The sequence below is a fragment of the Lichenostomus cassidix genome, chromosome 2, assembly GCF_008360975.1.
Source record: "Lichenostomus cassidix isolate B80296 chromosome 2, HeHo_3.0, whole genome shotgun sequence".
NCBI lineage: Eukaryota > Metazoa > Chordata > Aves > Passeriformes > Meliphagidae > Lichenostomus > Lichenostomus cassidix.
In genome coordinates this window covers 23,088,304-23,104,890 of record NC_139482.1, presented here as the reverse complement: position 1 = coordinate 23,104,890, position 16,587 = coordinate 23,088,304, and the positions used below count along the sequence as shown (strand labels likewise).

The window sequence follows — 16,587 nt, the reverse complement described above, 5'->3', positions numbered from 1 at the left end:
TTAGAGGACTTAGAGGAGGGTGGTATGTCATATGTATACTGATAGGCAACTAGACTAATACTTCAAGAATATACTTTTCCAGCTATAGCAGGAAAAACCAGACCAAGATAATTGTATCTTGTTTTCTGCCACTGTGTTTTAATCAGAATACCAAAATGCATTTCACAACAGCTGTGCTTTCTTATCCCTACTTTTTCTTCTTGGAGACTGTTAAAGCATTTTGGATGCTTGGAAGCTTTCTGATGTTACATCCTGAAATTATTCACAACTATTATCTTCTGTGAAGATTGTTAAAGAGTTGTCACTTCCTCAGCTGATTCGTAGATAACCAGGTCTTAACACAAGGAGGGGGAAAGGAGGAGAAGGCAGGAAAGAAAACTGGAGATGTTTCCCATGAAACATCTTTCACAGCATTTTGCTTCCACTTCAAAATAATCTTAATCTCTAACCCAAAGAAGTATTATATTATCTTCAGTTCAAATACTTGCATTTGAAACTTCAGCCCAGTTAATTTCATTGATTATGGCCTGCAGTTTTTCAGATACCAATAAGAGCTTTTCACTTTTTCACCTAGTGGCTTAATGATTTTTCAGTCAAAGGTTCTTTTCTACACCCAGTGCCTCTATAAGAAGGTGGTCTTCTTGATCTGCCCTTTTCAAAATTTTTTAAAGAATACTGTGGTTTATTACATCCTTTCTGCTTGGTAAAAGCATCCAGATTAGCCAAAATTAGCAGCAGCATCTGTTCTTCAATTTAGGTCTGGATAATGGTTGTACCAAATTCATTAAAAATGGAGATTATTTAACCTTGCTAGTACTGATAATCTCATAATGCACTGATACTTAAATCTGAAGGCCAAGTCACAGGTTAATCATGATGGTAACAAAGACAATTCCATAAAAGTAGGTCAGTGAATAACTATCTGCTGTTAGGTGATCTTTGGTTACATTCTGAATTACATTGGCATCTTACCTTGAAAGATAGTAGAGAATGTAAATGAAGCCTATCTGAGATCTGTTACAAACCTAAGTCTGATATAGAAGGAGCATAAAGCCTGTACCTCAGAGGAGGATAATCCCTTCGATTCAAGTGTTGTGCAGTAACCATTGGCTGGGCTGTGGGGCCTGGTAGGGAGAGTGCTCCAAGAGAGAGAAAAGGGACTGATGACATTTGTTTCACATTCTGTAGGGCAGTAGGATTTAGCTGCAGTGGCTCATGATGATACCACTGGCAGACAAACAGTGCATGTAATGTTTGAACCTGTTTTCTAGTCTCCTCCATCAAGTAAAGAACTTAACTTTGTGAACCAGCAAGCTAAAATGAACAAAGTCCGTGCCTCCCTACTAGTTCACAGCCCTTACAAAGGTTTGACAACCTGGAGTATCTTTTTCTTTGACTTCTGTTGTCACCAACATTGTCAGCTGTCATTGTCAGCTGATCTTTCCTCAGCTGCTTTCAAGTCTTTCCCCGTAGTTGAGGGACTTCTGAAGAAACAAGTGTTAAATGTAGATGATGTAAACACTAACCCTTTTTCCAATGTGCAAGGGATTATTTCAATTTGTTGATAGGAACTTGGTTTCTACTACTATCCAATAATTTTTCTTAAAATTGATTTTATGTTTGAAGCTATCTTCTTTCAGCTGCTTAGCTGGTATTTTTTTCAAGCGATAGTTTTGAAAAGTGTACCTGTTTTGAAGTGATCTGCCATTTTGGACTGAGTGTTGACTGGAAAGAGTTTCTGGGGGAACAGAAAGTGAGGCAGCAGGTCAGTTCTGTTAAATCCTGGTTTAATTGGTGCGGTTAACTCTACTGAGAGGCTTATATGTGTGAACGTTGAGGGAATCTGGTAATTCCTAATTATGAAAATCTTACAGGTTTGCTTTCCAAGAACTGAGGACATTGGGGCACATTAAATCCCATCCCATGTGTTGGGTCCTTTTACTGTTAATGGTACACTGCCATAAATCACATCTATTCTTTGGGAAACAGTATTTCTGGTGCATAGCAAAAATTTCACGAGTTGATTGACTGTCTAACTCCTTCAGGAATCAAACTTTTTTCCATTTTCAAAGGGAAAAATGGAAAAGATTTCCTAACCCATTTGAAATTAACTTAAAAGATAAGCAACATCTGCTGAGGCTTAAATTACTTAGCCTCATGTTTCATAAAAGATGCCACCAGCTAGAACTCTGCTTGGAAATATTTAAAGCATGACAGTTAACAGCCTGGTTAAAACACATGAATTTTGTAATTTATATTAGGTTTGAAATATGCTTCAGCTTTTAGTTCACCAAACAAGTCTAAATTTTGTGTGGACCAATGTCTGCATTTAATGTCATACAGGGAATTTCCCCATCCCTCTCTTGTGACATTAAGGAAACATAGTTAATTTCTCTAGCCTAAAAGCAAACAAGTCTTTTAAAATACAATTTCAAAACAAAAGCATTGTATAAACTTCATTATTTCACAGGCTATTTTACTGAAATTATCTGTCTGTGTATATATATATAATTAATAGTTAAAATTAACTTTTTAATCTTACTGATATAATTTATAATTTGACTTCTTGACTAATTAATTTAATAATTCCTAGTTATTGTGAAAATAGTCAAATCCATGTATGCTGTATCATTCCATGAGGATCTGACTGTTTGTTTATTATTTAACAGCTAATAAGCTCATGTAGTAGGGTGGGAGTGAAGCCTACTTTCCAAGAAGTTAAGATGACAATCAAACCCATAAGCAGTGGAAGAACTTTGAATAGACCAGAAGCAGAACAGAGTTTCTTGCATGAGTTCAGCAGGTATTTGCAGAGTTAATCCTGTGGAATGAAACTGGGAGACTGGATTACAGTTTGTCAATATCAGTTGACAGGTAGGGATTCACTTCTCTCTCACAGGCATCATTTGGGAATAACCAATTTACAGCCACCACTTGAGAATTTTGACTTTAAGGTTCAATTGCTTTAGTTTTCCCATTTCTAAAATAGCCCAAACAGTAACAATCTGTCATAGGCACAGTGAAACGGAAATCTGTTGACTGACTAAGCTTTAGCCTGCTGTTGCAGTGATGCAGCAAAGACATCAAGAATTAAATACTTTCAGGTGCTCAAACAGTAGTTGGTAAAGAAATGCTACATCAGTTTGCTGGTGTTCAGGTCGCAAGTGTAAGTCAGATTAACAGGAAAGAAGTGGGAAAAACCAATCTTCTCTATCTACTAACAGCTGGCAGGGCTTTTTTAAGACTTCCATGTATGTGGCCTTCCTGTAATGTCCTACAGCAGCAGAGTCATGTCAGCTGCTATTAGGTGACCAGGACAGATTTTGCATCTCTCAGCACTGCTGTCCCACACCATCTCCCGAAAGTCTTTAATAGCTTGAATTAGTTGAAATGTTTTAGTGAAAACTGGTATCTCAAGGGCAAAGTCAGTCTGGGACTCCTAGATGCAAAAAGATGACCTCTTTCTTCATTGTTTACACAAAACCAGCTCTTGGGATTCTGCAGTAATGGATTATTGCCTGATACAGGCACTTCTATAGCATCATATTGATCTTTGGAGACCCAGAGGATAAGTGGACATTGACACTGGATTTTGGTACATCGAAAATTATTAAGGTCATGTAGGTGTTGGGAAATTCCCCTTATTCGCAGAGATCAGCAGCTTTGTGGAATAAAAAGCAAAGAATAAAACCCAAAATGTTTGGAACCACCCACAAAATGCTGTCAATGCCAAATTATGTAACTTCAGCATTAGCAATGGGAGGATTAAAACCATCCACATGGTTTGAAGTAATTTTATAACTAGAGTATCACAACCTTGTTTAGATACTTAAAGGCTACAACAGGAGCTATTTGGTGATTTACTATTTCAGTGTTTGCCAAGAATTAACTCTTATCCCATTTTCTAATGGCAGTTTTTCCAGTAGTTAAAAACTTGGTCATTTCTTAAATGTCTAAAAGACATTTTTTTTATTTTTAAAAGCTCAAAATGTCGTTCATTTAGGACAGGTTTGAAACACAGACATAGGAAAAAAAACAAAAAATACCCCACTTGAAGTCAGGGTATTGAAACTTACCTTTTCTATGGATCCCGGGGAGAAAAAGGTCTTGGCTTCCCCCACATCAGCATCTGCCTCTACACTGATCTCAGTCCTTATTCCCATGTTTAGGTGATTGCATCTTGTTGTCCTTCCTCACCAGCTTTCCAGCACTGCAGGACTGAGCCATGTCTTGGTGAGGACAGTGGGTCTAAGGCAGAACTCTTGCAGCGGGGAGAAGGCAGAGTGCTGGGGTGGCATGAGACACATGGGGGTTGTTCCTCTCTCTGTAAGGGATGCAGGGCCCCTGTACCATGGAGCACAAGGAAGAGTCAGTCTGTCCTAAGGGGCCATGGTTGGGAGCCACTGCAGAGCCTTCCCTGAGCAGCTGGCATGGGCAGCAGGTGGAGGGAGAAATGCTTATGAGAAATGTTAACTTCATTTCTTCCTGGTTTTAGGTGGATATCTTATTCCAACTCCCTGCTATGGTGATAAGAATTCCAAAACAGGCTATATGGTGGAATACAGCCTCTTCACCGTGAGATGGAGCTTGAGCCATTCACATACATTAACTGACATTTACAGGGAACAATCAATAAAACCTGAATATGCAGAGTGGCAGGAGGGTGGTGTCATCAGATGTGTAGGATTGCACTCGTTCTGTGCAGACACTGTTCTGCACTGACATTTGTCAGCTCTGAGTCTGTCATACTACGAGTAAATTTGGTTTGCAAATGTTTCCCCTTAAGCACTGCAAGATATATCTGCCACATAAGTTGTGTAACATTAGTTCCCTCTTTGAAAATTCAATCTTTTTATTCTTACTGATATGTTTTTCTTCTGTAGGTGACTGATGAAGAAAGTCACCCTTTCCAGTTAACCGTTGAAAAATTGAAAGTCACCCTACAGAAACTAAAAAGCAGGTATCAATAATACTGATCTCAGATTTTCATGCTTTTCTCATTACTTTGTAAGCAGCACATGTTCTCAGCTTTGAAGCAGTTGTACAGTTTCATCTCTGCACATTTTCAATCTTGTGACTCAGGTGGGTCCAACTCTGGCAACAACAGCCAGAGTTATTATAATTTGGGCACTGATATTATAATTTGGGCACTGTAACAAAATGCAGAGAAACTCCCTGACTGTATTTTATGAAGAACAGTTCTTGTTTTTCAAGACCAAGTTCCATTATGATGGAATTCAAAGTGTTGTAAACAAGATATTATTCTGACCCTCAGAAGGGAGAACATGCTACTGTAACAACCTACTCAGATAATTAGGAAATGCGTAATGTGATTTTGAAGAAGGTTCTTCTTAGTTACGGCTAACAAGAAAATGTCAACAAACAAAAAATTTCGAAATACAGTTTTTCCAGAGTTTAGGAAACTTCATTAGTTCAAACCAGCATGATCAGTGATTCTATTCTGATTGGGGCTGCATAACTGAGGACATTATTGTTTGTCACATCCAATTTTTTTCCACGTTCTTCTCTGTACTTTAAACTGCTTTTCTTTTCTGTGGAAATGTTTGATTTTGTGAATGTCCACAAAAGAGTGCTCACTAGTATTTCAGGCTAAAATGTTTTGATATTCATAATCTGTGCACTTGATGGAAAATTATAAATGCACTCACAACTGTTTGTGAAATATCCAATAGTGACGGCGAAACAGTAAAACATTTTACCAAAGATGCGGTGATGATGGTAGTGATGTTTCAAAACGTGAAACGACACAGACTTCTTGTGTCCTCTTCCAAGATAGAAAACAAGGTTTCACAATGGATAGAGTATATTGTTACAAGGAACGTCACTTAAAAATTCAGTTTCAAGGTGATGTATAAAAAAGTGGGTATTTTGGATACACACAAATGTGTGCATAACACTTTTTTTAGCTATCTTGAAGTTGTCCTAATGATCTAATTGCTTGATCAGTGTGGTGCCTGTGTTTAGACACCATCTGTGCCTTTGTCAGACCGTGGGAGCCTGAGCATTCAGACCCATCCCATTTGATCCCAGCAGAGGGAGGCAGCTTGAATCCCCACTGTCACTGTGGCTGTCAGCATGGATCACAGACCACATTAACTCTTTAGAGATCTCCATGTGTTTTTCAGCTTTCTGGAACTGAAAATGTTCTCATTGATAATATTATAGACAGGTTCTTTGGGTACATGTAATATCATAAATAGCTGGAGGAACTGGGCTAGAAAAGCAACTGAGAAGCTGCCATCCCACAGCAGCTGATCCTGTGAAAAATAAATAATGTCTCAGTCTCCATTTTCTGCTTAGGATACATCAGAGGTTACATACACTAAATATGCTCTCATGCAAGGAGTGCTGTGGAACAGCTCTTTGTGATGTTGTCTTTTTAAAATGTTATCCTTTTTCAGGTATTTGCTTTCTGTAGCCAGAATCAAAGGCTGAAGGTTCACTGCTTGTGAAGGTCTTGCTCACATTCAAAGACATTGCACATGGCAGGGAAAGTAAATATCAGGGCCTCCTCATCAGTGAACTTTTACTTCCTGGAGTTCCTTAGGAGTTGTCTTTGCAAATAATGACATTTGTAGGAATCTTGGGTGGAGTGAGAATTTGTAGCGCGTGAGGTTTTCTAAATATTAAAAATGAGGAAACAAAACATAATTATTTAATTTCAAGTTTATCCCAAGCAGGCAGTGATATGGCAACTCATCGTGTTGAGATGTTCAAAGCTTGTGCTGTAGTGCACATTACAGTATATTATGGACTGCATATCTTAATCAGAATACTGAAAGTACTGGGTCAGGTCATATTCAAATTTTGCTGAACTTTTGTAGCTGACAAAATGTTTTTGTATATTCATGAGGTCTCTCTAAACGTATACATCTCTCAAACATTTTCTGCAACTTTTTGTATAGGCATGCTGAGAACTTTCTGAGGAAGCATTTATTTTTGGCTTCTGGGCTTCCTTTCAGATTATTTCTGTGTGCCTGTATTCACTAGATAGCATTTTCATACATTAAATATAAAAAAACCCTTTGTTGTCTGTAATGTGTACTCAATTGACAGTATTGTCTGGGAACTTTTTTGCTTTGTTTTTTACTTTTCTTTTGGTTTTTTTTAAGTATTCACAGAATTAACTCCCTGTTTGCTCCAATATTTAGGTTTGGTGAGAGAAAACTAAGACTGCAAAATTAACAGAGTGCTGCTATAGGGGCTCAGCAGGAGGATTGTGTCACTGTGGATCCCTCTAATTTTGGTAAATACTTCTATCCAGTATTCAGACACATCAGGAAGCTTCCCTCCCCCACCAAGTCATCTCTACTGCATGCTGAACAGTCCCAGCTCTCACCCTCTCCTTGTATTTCAGGTGACTCCTTGTATGTCCAGTCTCTTGATCATTGGTGAGGCCCTTTGCTGGACTTGTTCAGTCTGTCCATGTGTTATACCAGACAGCCCAGGGCCTGTGCCCTGGCACTGCAGGTGTGGAACACTGGTGCTGTGGAGAAAGACTCTGGTGTTCAACATACTCATCTGGTCTTGAGAGACTTACTAGTGAAACAGCACCAACGCAACAAAATCCTGATGAGTAAGCTTTTCAGGCCTGTAAAAAACAAAGGTTGTAATAAAACACTACAGAAGACCTTCACAAAACTCGACTATACTTGCCAGATGGAATGTCTTGTTAGATAAAAGGAAAGAAAAAGTAATGTGATAGGGTCTAATGCTCATTACTCTTCAGTGGTGATCCCCCATGAAACACCAGCCTGTTGTTAAGAGGAATTTGAATGTTGTTAGAAATTATTAGAGAAGAAACAGAGACTTCAGAAAGCATTCTTTGAAAAAAACCCTTGCTGTTGCTGCATGTGTGCTGGTAAACATTGTGGCTGTTTACATACCATTGCATCAGAGGATACAGAACAACTGGGGAAGTCAGAAACAAACAGCCTATCCCACGTGCCAGTCCTTTATGGCAAGAATGTGAATGTGTAAAACCAAATTCCTAAGAGATTTTTAAAAAATATTTTTCCCAGATCTTGCACTGACTTTTCCAATAATTTTCTAGAAGAGACATCCTTTACTTTTTCCTCCCTTTGTGTCAAAAATATTGCTGGTCACTGAAGGGTGAGGCAAATGTTTCAGTTTCCTTTCTGATTGTCTCAACTTATTCAGGAGCTGCTGCCAGGTTAAGCTTGACTAGAAAGCCTACCAAAGAAATACCTTGCAATATGTGTCCCTGTCATTATCCCACAGTATTTGTTTCTATGTATAGCCTTATATGGATATGTTAAGTTTCAACAATATCATTTCCACTTATCTCACCAAGGGAGCAATTAGACCAAAGTCAGGCTCTGCAGACTCTGCAGGCATGAAGTAGTTGCCTTTGGTTTTGTTTTGGCCAACAATAAATGCTGAAGCTACTTCCATTTCCTCCACAGTTCCTCCAATCAGCTTCTCATGAAGAAGAGACAAATCTTTTACCTTGCCTAGCAGTAATCTGTTACGACACAGCTTAGAAAAAGAGCCCCAAGAATGCTCTAAGAAACTCCTTGAGGAGGAGTAACTGGAAAATTCTGTATGTGGATTCCCACAAGTTGGGAAACAGATACTTGAGAAGGGCACACAGATTAAAAGGACAGGTTACTGTTTAATTCTTAATGGGCTACTGACATCTAGCCTTGGGAGAGAAGAGGTTCCCAAATTCTGCTTACATAATTCAGATTCACTGCCACAAGCAGCCTTCCAATGTAATTTTATACAAAAGTAATCTAACTGGAAAGAAAGGGAACATCGATTGTGTAGGATACTACATACACTGAAAAGGATTATCAAGCGACTTTGCCCCTAGACTGCATCATGAGAAAAGAGGAACAGTCCTGCTCTGTTCTCCCTAAATGGAGTTCAGAGGATTTTTCAGGAGTCCAAATTGCCATATGTAAGGATATGCCTGGGTTTACTGTTCTTGAGTCTAAATGTCCAGCACAGGATAATCTTGATATTTTCAGGTTAAAACAACCTTTCTATCAAAACTGGATTCCAGAAATACTTCTGTTTCATTAAACAGACATCAAAGCACTTAAGCATTTCATAGAGATACTGTCCATGAAGTTGTTCTTGTGATTGAAGCTACCAAATTAGAAAAGAAAAATAACCTCACTGAAGTTGTAAGCCAAATTCAAGAATAACAAATAACCAACTAGAAGAGCTTAGTAAAAAAAAATATACCAATGCAGTCTTCCTGAAGGTAAGCGTGACTGTGTGGGTGAAAGAGAAACAACTGCCAAATACAAAATTTTCTTGTCAATGATCACAAGATTGTGAAGTGGGGAGCACACAAAAAGAACTATTAACAACTATGAGCTATTGTATTTCTGCTTGGGAACATGATGCTCATATTTCATAATTTTGGAGGGATGTACTCTCCTATCTAACAGATGTACCAACTCTGCGTGAAAATAGAATAAAATTGTAATTTATTTGTCTAATTCAGTAACTGTAAAGAGCAGTTGAAACTTCAATGTTTATTAATATTTTTGTTCTCAGTTCTGTAAGACCATTTAAAGCCTTTATTAATCATAGTATACAATATACTACCAACCACAATGAATGTACTCTTTGCTTCTTGTCAAATATTCCTTTTAAAGTTGAAGGCTGCATTACAACAAAGCAAAGCTATTGCTATGGCTTGGATGTCAAGCTGTAGGGCCCAGCTCTGGGGCCTTGTGTGTACCCAGACTCTGCCAGGATGATTGAGATGACTGTCATGTGGCACTGCCCAGCAGCAAGAGAGGAACCCCAGCCTCATTTTAGGAGGCCAAGGAGCCACACATTCGTTTATCCACTGTGTTTGCATCACGTTTTCCCAGAGAGCAGCACTCTGCTCGCAGCAAAGCAACTGCCCAAATGCAAATTCTTCTCCAGTACCTACTGTTTTGATAAAGTACAGGTGAAAGTAAGGGCTACTCCTCATACAAATTTCCTGCAATGTGTGCCTGGGACACAAGCCACATGTTCTGTGTGTTACTCAGTATATTACAGATGCTCTGTGACTTTCAGCTCTTGGCTACATGTTCCATCTTTAGAACTAACATGTCTTAATGAAAATGACTGCTGGCTGGTCACAAAGGTCTGAAGTTTAACATAAAGCCAGAAATTCAGTAGTAGTGTATCCACTCCCAGTCCACTGATGCAAGTATGAAATCTACCTACATTCTGGCATAAGGGATTACCAAGCTAGAACACAGAAATGGGTGAGCTCAGCTCCCTCAGTTACATGGCATCAAAATCTGTCCCCATGGGATCCTCTGATACCCCTTCTGCTGTTGAGTCCATTTTGCAGGTCTTCCTTTTTCATCCTTCATTTTCCTACTATGAGAGAGGTGAGGAATTTTCAGAGACATAGCTCTTGGAGGTCCCATTCTTCAGCTATGTCCATCCACAAGAAGCTGTCCAGACAGTCAGTAATTTTCCATGTGTTACTGGGTGATGTTCTCAACACAGGAAACACAGGACAGTGCAACTTTTCAAATACCTATAAATAAAGTGATAACACTTTAATAACAGTCATTGCCTGCATGTCCACTCTCTTTTGAGACTTTACCATCAGAATTCTTGCTCATTTGGATTATTTTTTAACATTTCCCAGTATAAAAAAACTAAAGTAAAAATACTTAGTATTTACTACAGGAAATTGTTTCATAGCTCTCTGAAAAAAGTATTTTTGTCTGTTTAGACTGTAGTTGGAAGTACAATACTTGAATCACCAGTAGCACTAAATTTTAGAAAGGTGTATGCTGATGAAAAATGAGTTGTCCCTTTTATGTTACAATTTACTGACAAATAAGGCAAATGGCAAGAAAATACTTTTCATTTGGCGTACTTGTGGGAACTCAAAAAACCAAAACAATGTAAGCATTACTTTCCTCCTTATACCTAGGATTTGACAGGGAAAGCATCTAAGCTTCATTGGACTCAATGCCCATAAAGGTATTTTCCAACCTTGATAATTCAGATAAGGTAAGACAGCCCACAGAAAAGCAGAGGTCCATGGATTATGCCAAGGCAGCACAGGGACTTCACAGTGATCTCAAATGAAAACTTTTTGGACTGCAGAGAAAGGAAGGAGAACATTTAAGTCAAGGGAGCCACTCTGGTTACTGCAAATATAAGACTTGTTATTTTTATTTTCTTGTAATTGTTAATAAAGAAATGCTTAAAAAAAACAAACCAACCAACCAAACAAAAATACAACACAGAGGACTTGAGAGAATGGAGAGAAGTGAGGTCACTTTGGGATTAATTACTGCAACACACTGAACATGGGCACACATCTCATTTTAGTAAAGTACCGAGGATTAAGATTTAACTCTGTATTAGCAATCTGCTGCTAATTTGTGAGCATTTTCAATTACTGACGGTATCCCTTAACTTTAGCATCTACTCCCTTAAGGCTGACTGTTATTCCTTGTATTTGAAGAGGGCAGAACAGAGGCTGCAGGCCAAGACAAATATATCTGGTTCCTGCCCTCACAGGCCCCACTGTATTAAAACTTGCCAACACCTGAAAATTTCAAATATGTTACATCTTAAATCATAGCCTTTCATAACATTAAAACATAAGCCTATTTTCACACAGTATCTTAAAGGTGATTTGGGGCTTCTGGGTGCTATGGTCACGTATGTTCATACAAAAAAAAAGGCTGAAAATATCTGTATATTTAAATTTAAGGCCACTTACAGCTCTTATTCTTCACAGGCAGAAGGAACCACTAAGCCCTGGAAATTCAGGCTGTACAACCACATCTCCATAGTGTTTGGAGCTGGCTGGCTTGTAAAAAGTTCAGGGCAGAAAACTTTTTTGGTATTTTAATATGTGACATTTCTCCCATTCTGCTATTTAAGTATCTTCCTTTTTATGCTGAGATTGTCAATGTATAAAATTACTTTTTAATTACCTTACCAAATTTTCTTTTCATTTGAATTGCTTGACCATTCTTTTTCTTACCGTCATTAATTGCAAAGACTGAAAAAACAATTAAAAATCAATTTTAAGAGACCATGCTAAGAGGCACAATCTGAAACTCAAATATTATGTCAGTGTTGGCTTGCTTGGGAAACACAGATATATTTCTGCCAGGATGACAAATAACATTAGTTTTTAAGTTTGCATCCAGTTTTTCAGGGAATTTATGCCCTTATGTAAGCGAAGTTTAGCAGAAAGCTACATACACAGGCCCACATTTCAGATTCAGATGAACAAAATTCGCTTAAAAGGTGATCATTAAACAGAGTTCCTCCTTGTGAATGAGGTTTTAATCTGGAGAAATCCAGGTAGATCACTCCTCTCCACGTATTATGGAACTGTTAACTGCATCACTGACCATTTTTGTGTTTATGGGAAGCTAGTCGTAAATTATTTAACAAGTAAATAAAAACGGCAATCACAGTTAACTAAATTAAACAATTATATAAAGTGCTGGATGATTATGTGTTTTAACTCCTCTTTTGGAAAATAACTTAAAAAGTACGAATGAACACTAAAGGCAAAGACATTTTCAGAAGTCAAATATGACAAGAAACTTGTGGTTTTGTCCCAAGATGAGCAAAAACATCTGAAGAACAGAGCACTGAAATGATGAATCAACTGGAATGAAAACTTCAAAGATCTGATATATTGAAAATAAATAAATACCATAATCCGTAAAGTAAACCGGCACATTTTATAATTTCTAGAATTTCTTGTATGGGGTTTACAAACCGGAGGATACACCCCAAGTAAGTAGTCCAAAGTATTCCTTAAAAAAATTATAAATTATTGGCAACAGTTTCTTTAATGGAGATTGCAGGAGTAGGTCCCACATGAGTCCATATATAGCCCTTCTCTGGCCTTGTAGGAACAGTAGGGAAGGGAGATGATCGAGATTTGAAATATTCCGAAGGTGCATGGCAAACAAATTCCAAATATTCCATTTTCCTTGGAAGATCTTCTTCTGGTCCTAGGGAAAAAAAAAATCTTAAGAGACAAAACTTAAAGGCATAAAATTGAGTATATTACTTAAAAATATGCAACGAAAGCCAACACTCCCTTGGAGAATTTGTCTTTGCAATCAGTGACTTTCCTAGGTAAGTAGCCTCAAGTATTACGCAAGAAACCTCTACCTTTAGTTTTGCTGGGCTGATCTTCCCCCCCAGTCCCATTTGAAGCATTCTGGTTATTTGAGTGAAGTCCTGTAGTTAATGTATTTTAAATATATTCTATTTGTGTCCTGCCTGTCAAAAGGACTTCTCCGAATTACTAATTTTATCTTTAGTAGCAGAACAGTCTCTAGGCCACTGTTTTCATACTGTATATTTTGAATACCCGGAATAAAGATCAGGTAATTCAGGTCACTACAAAAGAAACAACTTGGACTGGTGTATCAGAATCAAAGTTACTATGGTTTAAACCTATCTGTAGAGCAAGAATTTGATCTTGAAAGTTTCACAACTGTAATTGTCCCCACAAACACTCAGATAATCGCAGCACAAGGTAATCACAAACTGAAGTAGTGGTGATCATATTATATACACAAGATAAATAAAAAGTGTTATTACAGTAAATGAGATGTTTACAGGATTAGGGTCTAAAATGTGGAACTTGCATAAAACACCTTGACAAGCTAAAATGTTCATTTAAAAAATACAACTGCATTAGTGCAGGCACATACAAGTAGCTGTATGAAGTGAAGGCTTAGAGATTACCTATGATATAGGATGCTGGGTCAAAGCAGTCTTTGGGGCTGGCTTGTGTAGGAATGAGCCACGTTAGTGCAGCACTCTTTTCACAGTACTGGTCCTGAATAAACCCACGGATCTGAGCGTAGTATGTTCTTCCATCCTGCTCATCAACCACCGAAACAACGTCTCCAATTTGATAGTATACACCCTGGAAGACATACAAACGACACTGAAATCAAACAATCTGATTTTGTCAGCTTCACTTCACATTCTGATTTATTTCTTAAGTATCAGTACCCTAAATTATCCTAAATTATACCAGTCTTGATAAAAAGAACACAAAACCTCCCAAACAATCCCATTCATAACAACACTGCAAAGTACTGAAGTAGCAACATTTTGCATAAGTAGGTTAAACAGATGTTTTGTCATAAGTCTTAGGAATTTCTGATAAAAACAAACACACAAGACAGTAATTCTTTTCTGCATTGGTCAACAGCAAACAAGAGATTCATGTGGGATGGCATGTGTGAAGCATCAGGTCCCTAGAGAGTGTATGGAATCTCAGCCCATCACCGGCTCTGCAGTCTCCCACTGCCTATCCTGATGTTTTAGGGGGTGGGGGGTAAAGGGGGAAAAAACATTTTGTTTGCTTGTACTGCTGGGAAACAAAAGCAAATCTCAGAACTTGAAAACACTAACACCTTGGCATGCTCTTAGAGCTTCTCTCAAGCATGAATGTGAGAAGGCTCCCTTCTGCTTTGCTGCAAAGTGCAACCCTTGTTCCCAGGGTGCTTGAGACAGCTTGCATGAGCTCTGAAATGGGAGCCAGCTGAGATGCTGGGGCACTGCAGCCCACCCCCTCTATGGGCAGTATGTTCTGTGCTTAATGTAGGAAACATCACACTAATCTAAATCATCATCTCCAGTCACTTTTGCTTGACTTCTGCATGGTGAAAGTTTAAAAATGATGACTGCAATAATTACTAAAAAAAAAAAGAGATGCATTTTTTGTTGGAAGAAAAAAACAGGGGACAATGGTAATTATTTAAACTACTTATGTAAACTACCCTGCAAGACTTAGTAGCAATAACTATGGCAAACCAAAATCCTACACAACTGTTAGGCAAGGAAGAACAGTTCCTATTACTATATCCCTAGTGCTTTCACTGTCCCTGATAATTCTTGAAACGAAGCAGAAGCAGGATGACCTTTTTTGCAAACAGATTTGCATAAACCCTACCTTATAAAAAATTGATTCTGCTGTAATTATAGTGGATACGGACTCAGGAGCCTTGATAGGCTAAGAAAAGAAAACAGAAATAAAAAACGAAGAGCATTAAAACGTATCAACCACAAAACCAGAAATTGTTTTTCCTTTTAGACAACATCCAGACAGCTACTTAGAGAATACTCTAAGAAAACTACCGCACATTTTTACTTTAAAGCTGAACACAACAGAGTGAAGGTTTCCACCCGCAGGGTTTAACACGGAGCAGCGAGTGCTGAACTCCCACGACCCTGCGGTCTCCATTCCCCTCCTCCCGCGGGCTCTGTCCGCCCCAGCCCAGCCTCCCGACCCACCCGCGGCCCCGCGCTCTGCCACAATCCGCCTTACGTTTTTCAGCTTGAAGATGTGCCTCCTGCCCTTGCCCTTCGTGGAAACCTTCTTCTCGGCGGCGGGCGCGGACTTGTACTTGGTGTTCCTGAGCCGCGCCGAGCGGCGGTGGATCTCCTGCTTGCTCTGCGGGGAAGGGCGGCATGAGCGCTGGGGGCACGGCCCGAGCACCCCGGCCCTGATCCCGCCCCGTCCCGCCCGGCCCCACCGGCTCCATCGCCCTCACCCTCGCCTCCTCACCTGCTTGCCGCCGCCCCCGCCGCCGCCGCCGCCGTTGCTGTGCTGGGCGGAGGCCGAGGTGGTGGCGAAGGCGGCGGGGGGAGGCGGCGCCGAGCGGGCCGTGCAGTTGTTGCACAGGATCTCGCCCTGCCCGCCCTTCTTCCACATGGAGGAGGACGTGCTGCGGCACACGCTGCAGGTGGGCTTCAGCCCCAGCGGCATCCTGAGGCCGGCGTGGGGCCCGCGGGCCCGGCAGCGAGCGGCGGGAGCGGGGAGCCCTCAGCGGCCCTTCCCGGCGGCGGCGGATGTGGCTGCGGCGGGCCGGCCGGGGGAGCGGCAGCTGGAGCGGCAGCGGGAGCGGCCCTGCCCTCTGCTGGCGGCGGCCCGGCTCGGCCCCGGCCCTGAGCGGCTCCCGGCGCTGGCAGGGCGCTGCTGGGGCTCGGAGCCGCGGCGCTGGGAGCGCTGTGCCGTCAGTCGCGGGAGCCCCGGTGGGTGCAGTGGGGCTGCTCAGCCGGGACGAGGGAAGGAGAGACCTGTGGAGACCTCGCAGCACCTTCCAGTGTGTGCAGGGGCTCTGCGGGGAAGGCAGAGAGGGACTCTTCGTCAGGAGCTGTAGTGACAGGACAGGGAGGGCTGGGTACAAATTGAAAGGTGGAAAATTTAGGTGAGATCTTATGAAGAAATTCTCTGCTGTGAGTGCGGTGAAATACTGAAGCAGGGTGCCCAGGGAGGCCGTGGATGGCACGTCCCTGACAGTGTTCACAGCCGTGCTGGATAAGGCCGTGAGCAGTCTGGTCTAGCGGGAGATGTCCCTGCTCATGGCAGGGACCGGGACTGGATCATCTTTAAGGCAGCTTCCAACGCTTCACATTCTGTGATTCTGTGCAACAGAAGCTGCCTCTCGTTCCATTCCTGTTTGCAGGGGGACTCCAGGTGCTGTCATCCAGGGATTTACAGCTGTCATTCTTCCTGCTCAACAGAAAATCAGAGGACAGGAGATGGACTCCAGTGGCTGTCCTGATTCA

The 16,587-nt window shown here is 40.6% G+C and overlaps 1 protein-coding gene and 1 long non-coding RNA gene across 4 annotated transcripts; one reads left to right on the top strand and one right to left on the bottom strand.

Annotated features, from left to right (window-relative positions):
• Window positions 1-4,411: 4,411 nt before the first annotated feature.
• LOC146440968 (uncharacterized) lies at window positions 4,412-9,386 on the top strand. The gene is made up of 3 exons (XR_014849736.1): window positions 4,412-4,960; window positions 7,173-7,267; window positions 7,379-9,386. It is a non-coding gene; the product is annotated as an uncharacterized LOC146440968 (long non-coding RNA).
• Window positions 9,387-11,162: 1,776 nt separating this feature from the next.
• On the bottom strand, window positions 11,163-15,892 carry GATAD1 (GATA zinc finger domain containing 1). Of its 3 annotated transcripts, none has more exons than XM_085050714.1 (5): window positions 15,584-15,891; window positions 15,344-15,469; window positions 14,969-15,028; window positions 13,750-13,933; window positions 11,163-13,004 (listed from the first exon to the last, which is right to left on the bottom strand). In XM_085050714.1, exons 1-5 carry the CDS (start codon window positions 15,782-15,784, stop codon window positions 12,814-12,816), a joined length of 762 nt encoding a protein of 253 aa, XP_084906840.1. In that variant the 5' UTR covers window positions 15,785-15,891; the 3' UTR covers window positions 11,163-12,813. The 3 variants fall into 3 exon arrangements, with proteins under 3 accessions (XP_084906840.1, XP_084906841.1, XP_084906842.1); XM_085050715.1 differs by having other exon boundaries at window positions 15,344-15,463; XM_085050716.1 differs by lacking the exon at window positions 14,969-15,028 and having other exon boundaries at window positions 15,584-15,892.
• Window positions 15,893-16,587: the final 695 nt, after the last annotated feature.

Bases quoted from the DNA above. Each gene is read 5' to 3' on its own strand.
- GATAD1 (XM_085050714.1), bottom strand. From the start codon at position 15,784: ATGCCGCTGGGGCTGAAGCCCACCTGCAGCGTGTGCCGCAGCACGTCC. The intron at 13,934-14,968 runs GTAGGGTTTATG...TATGTCTTCCAG, and splicing joins CAGAATCAATTTTTTATAAG to GGTGTATACTATCAAATTGG. The intron at 13,005-13,749 runs GTAATCTCTAAG...TTTTTTCCCTAG, and splicing joins CCCAGCATCCTATATCATAG to GACCAGAAGAAGATCTTCCA.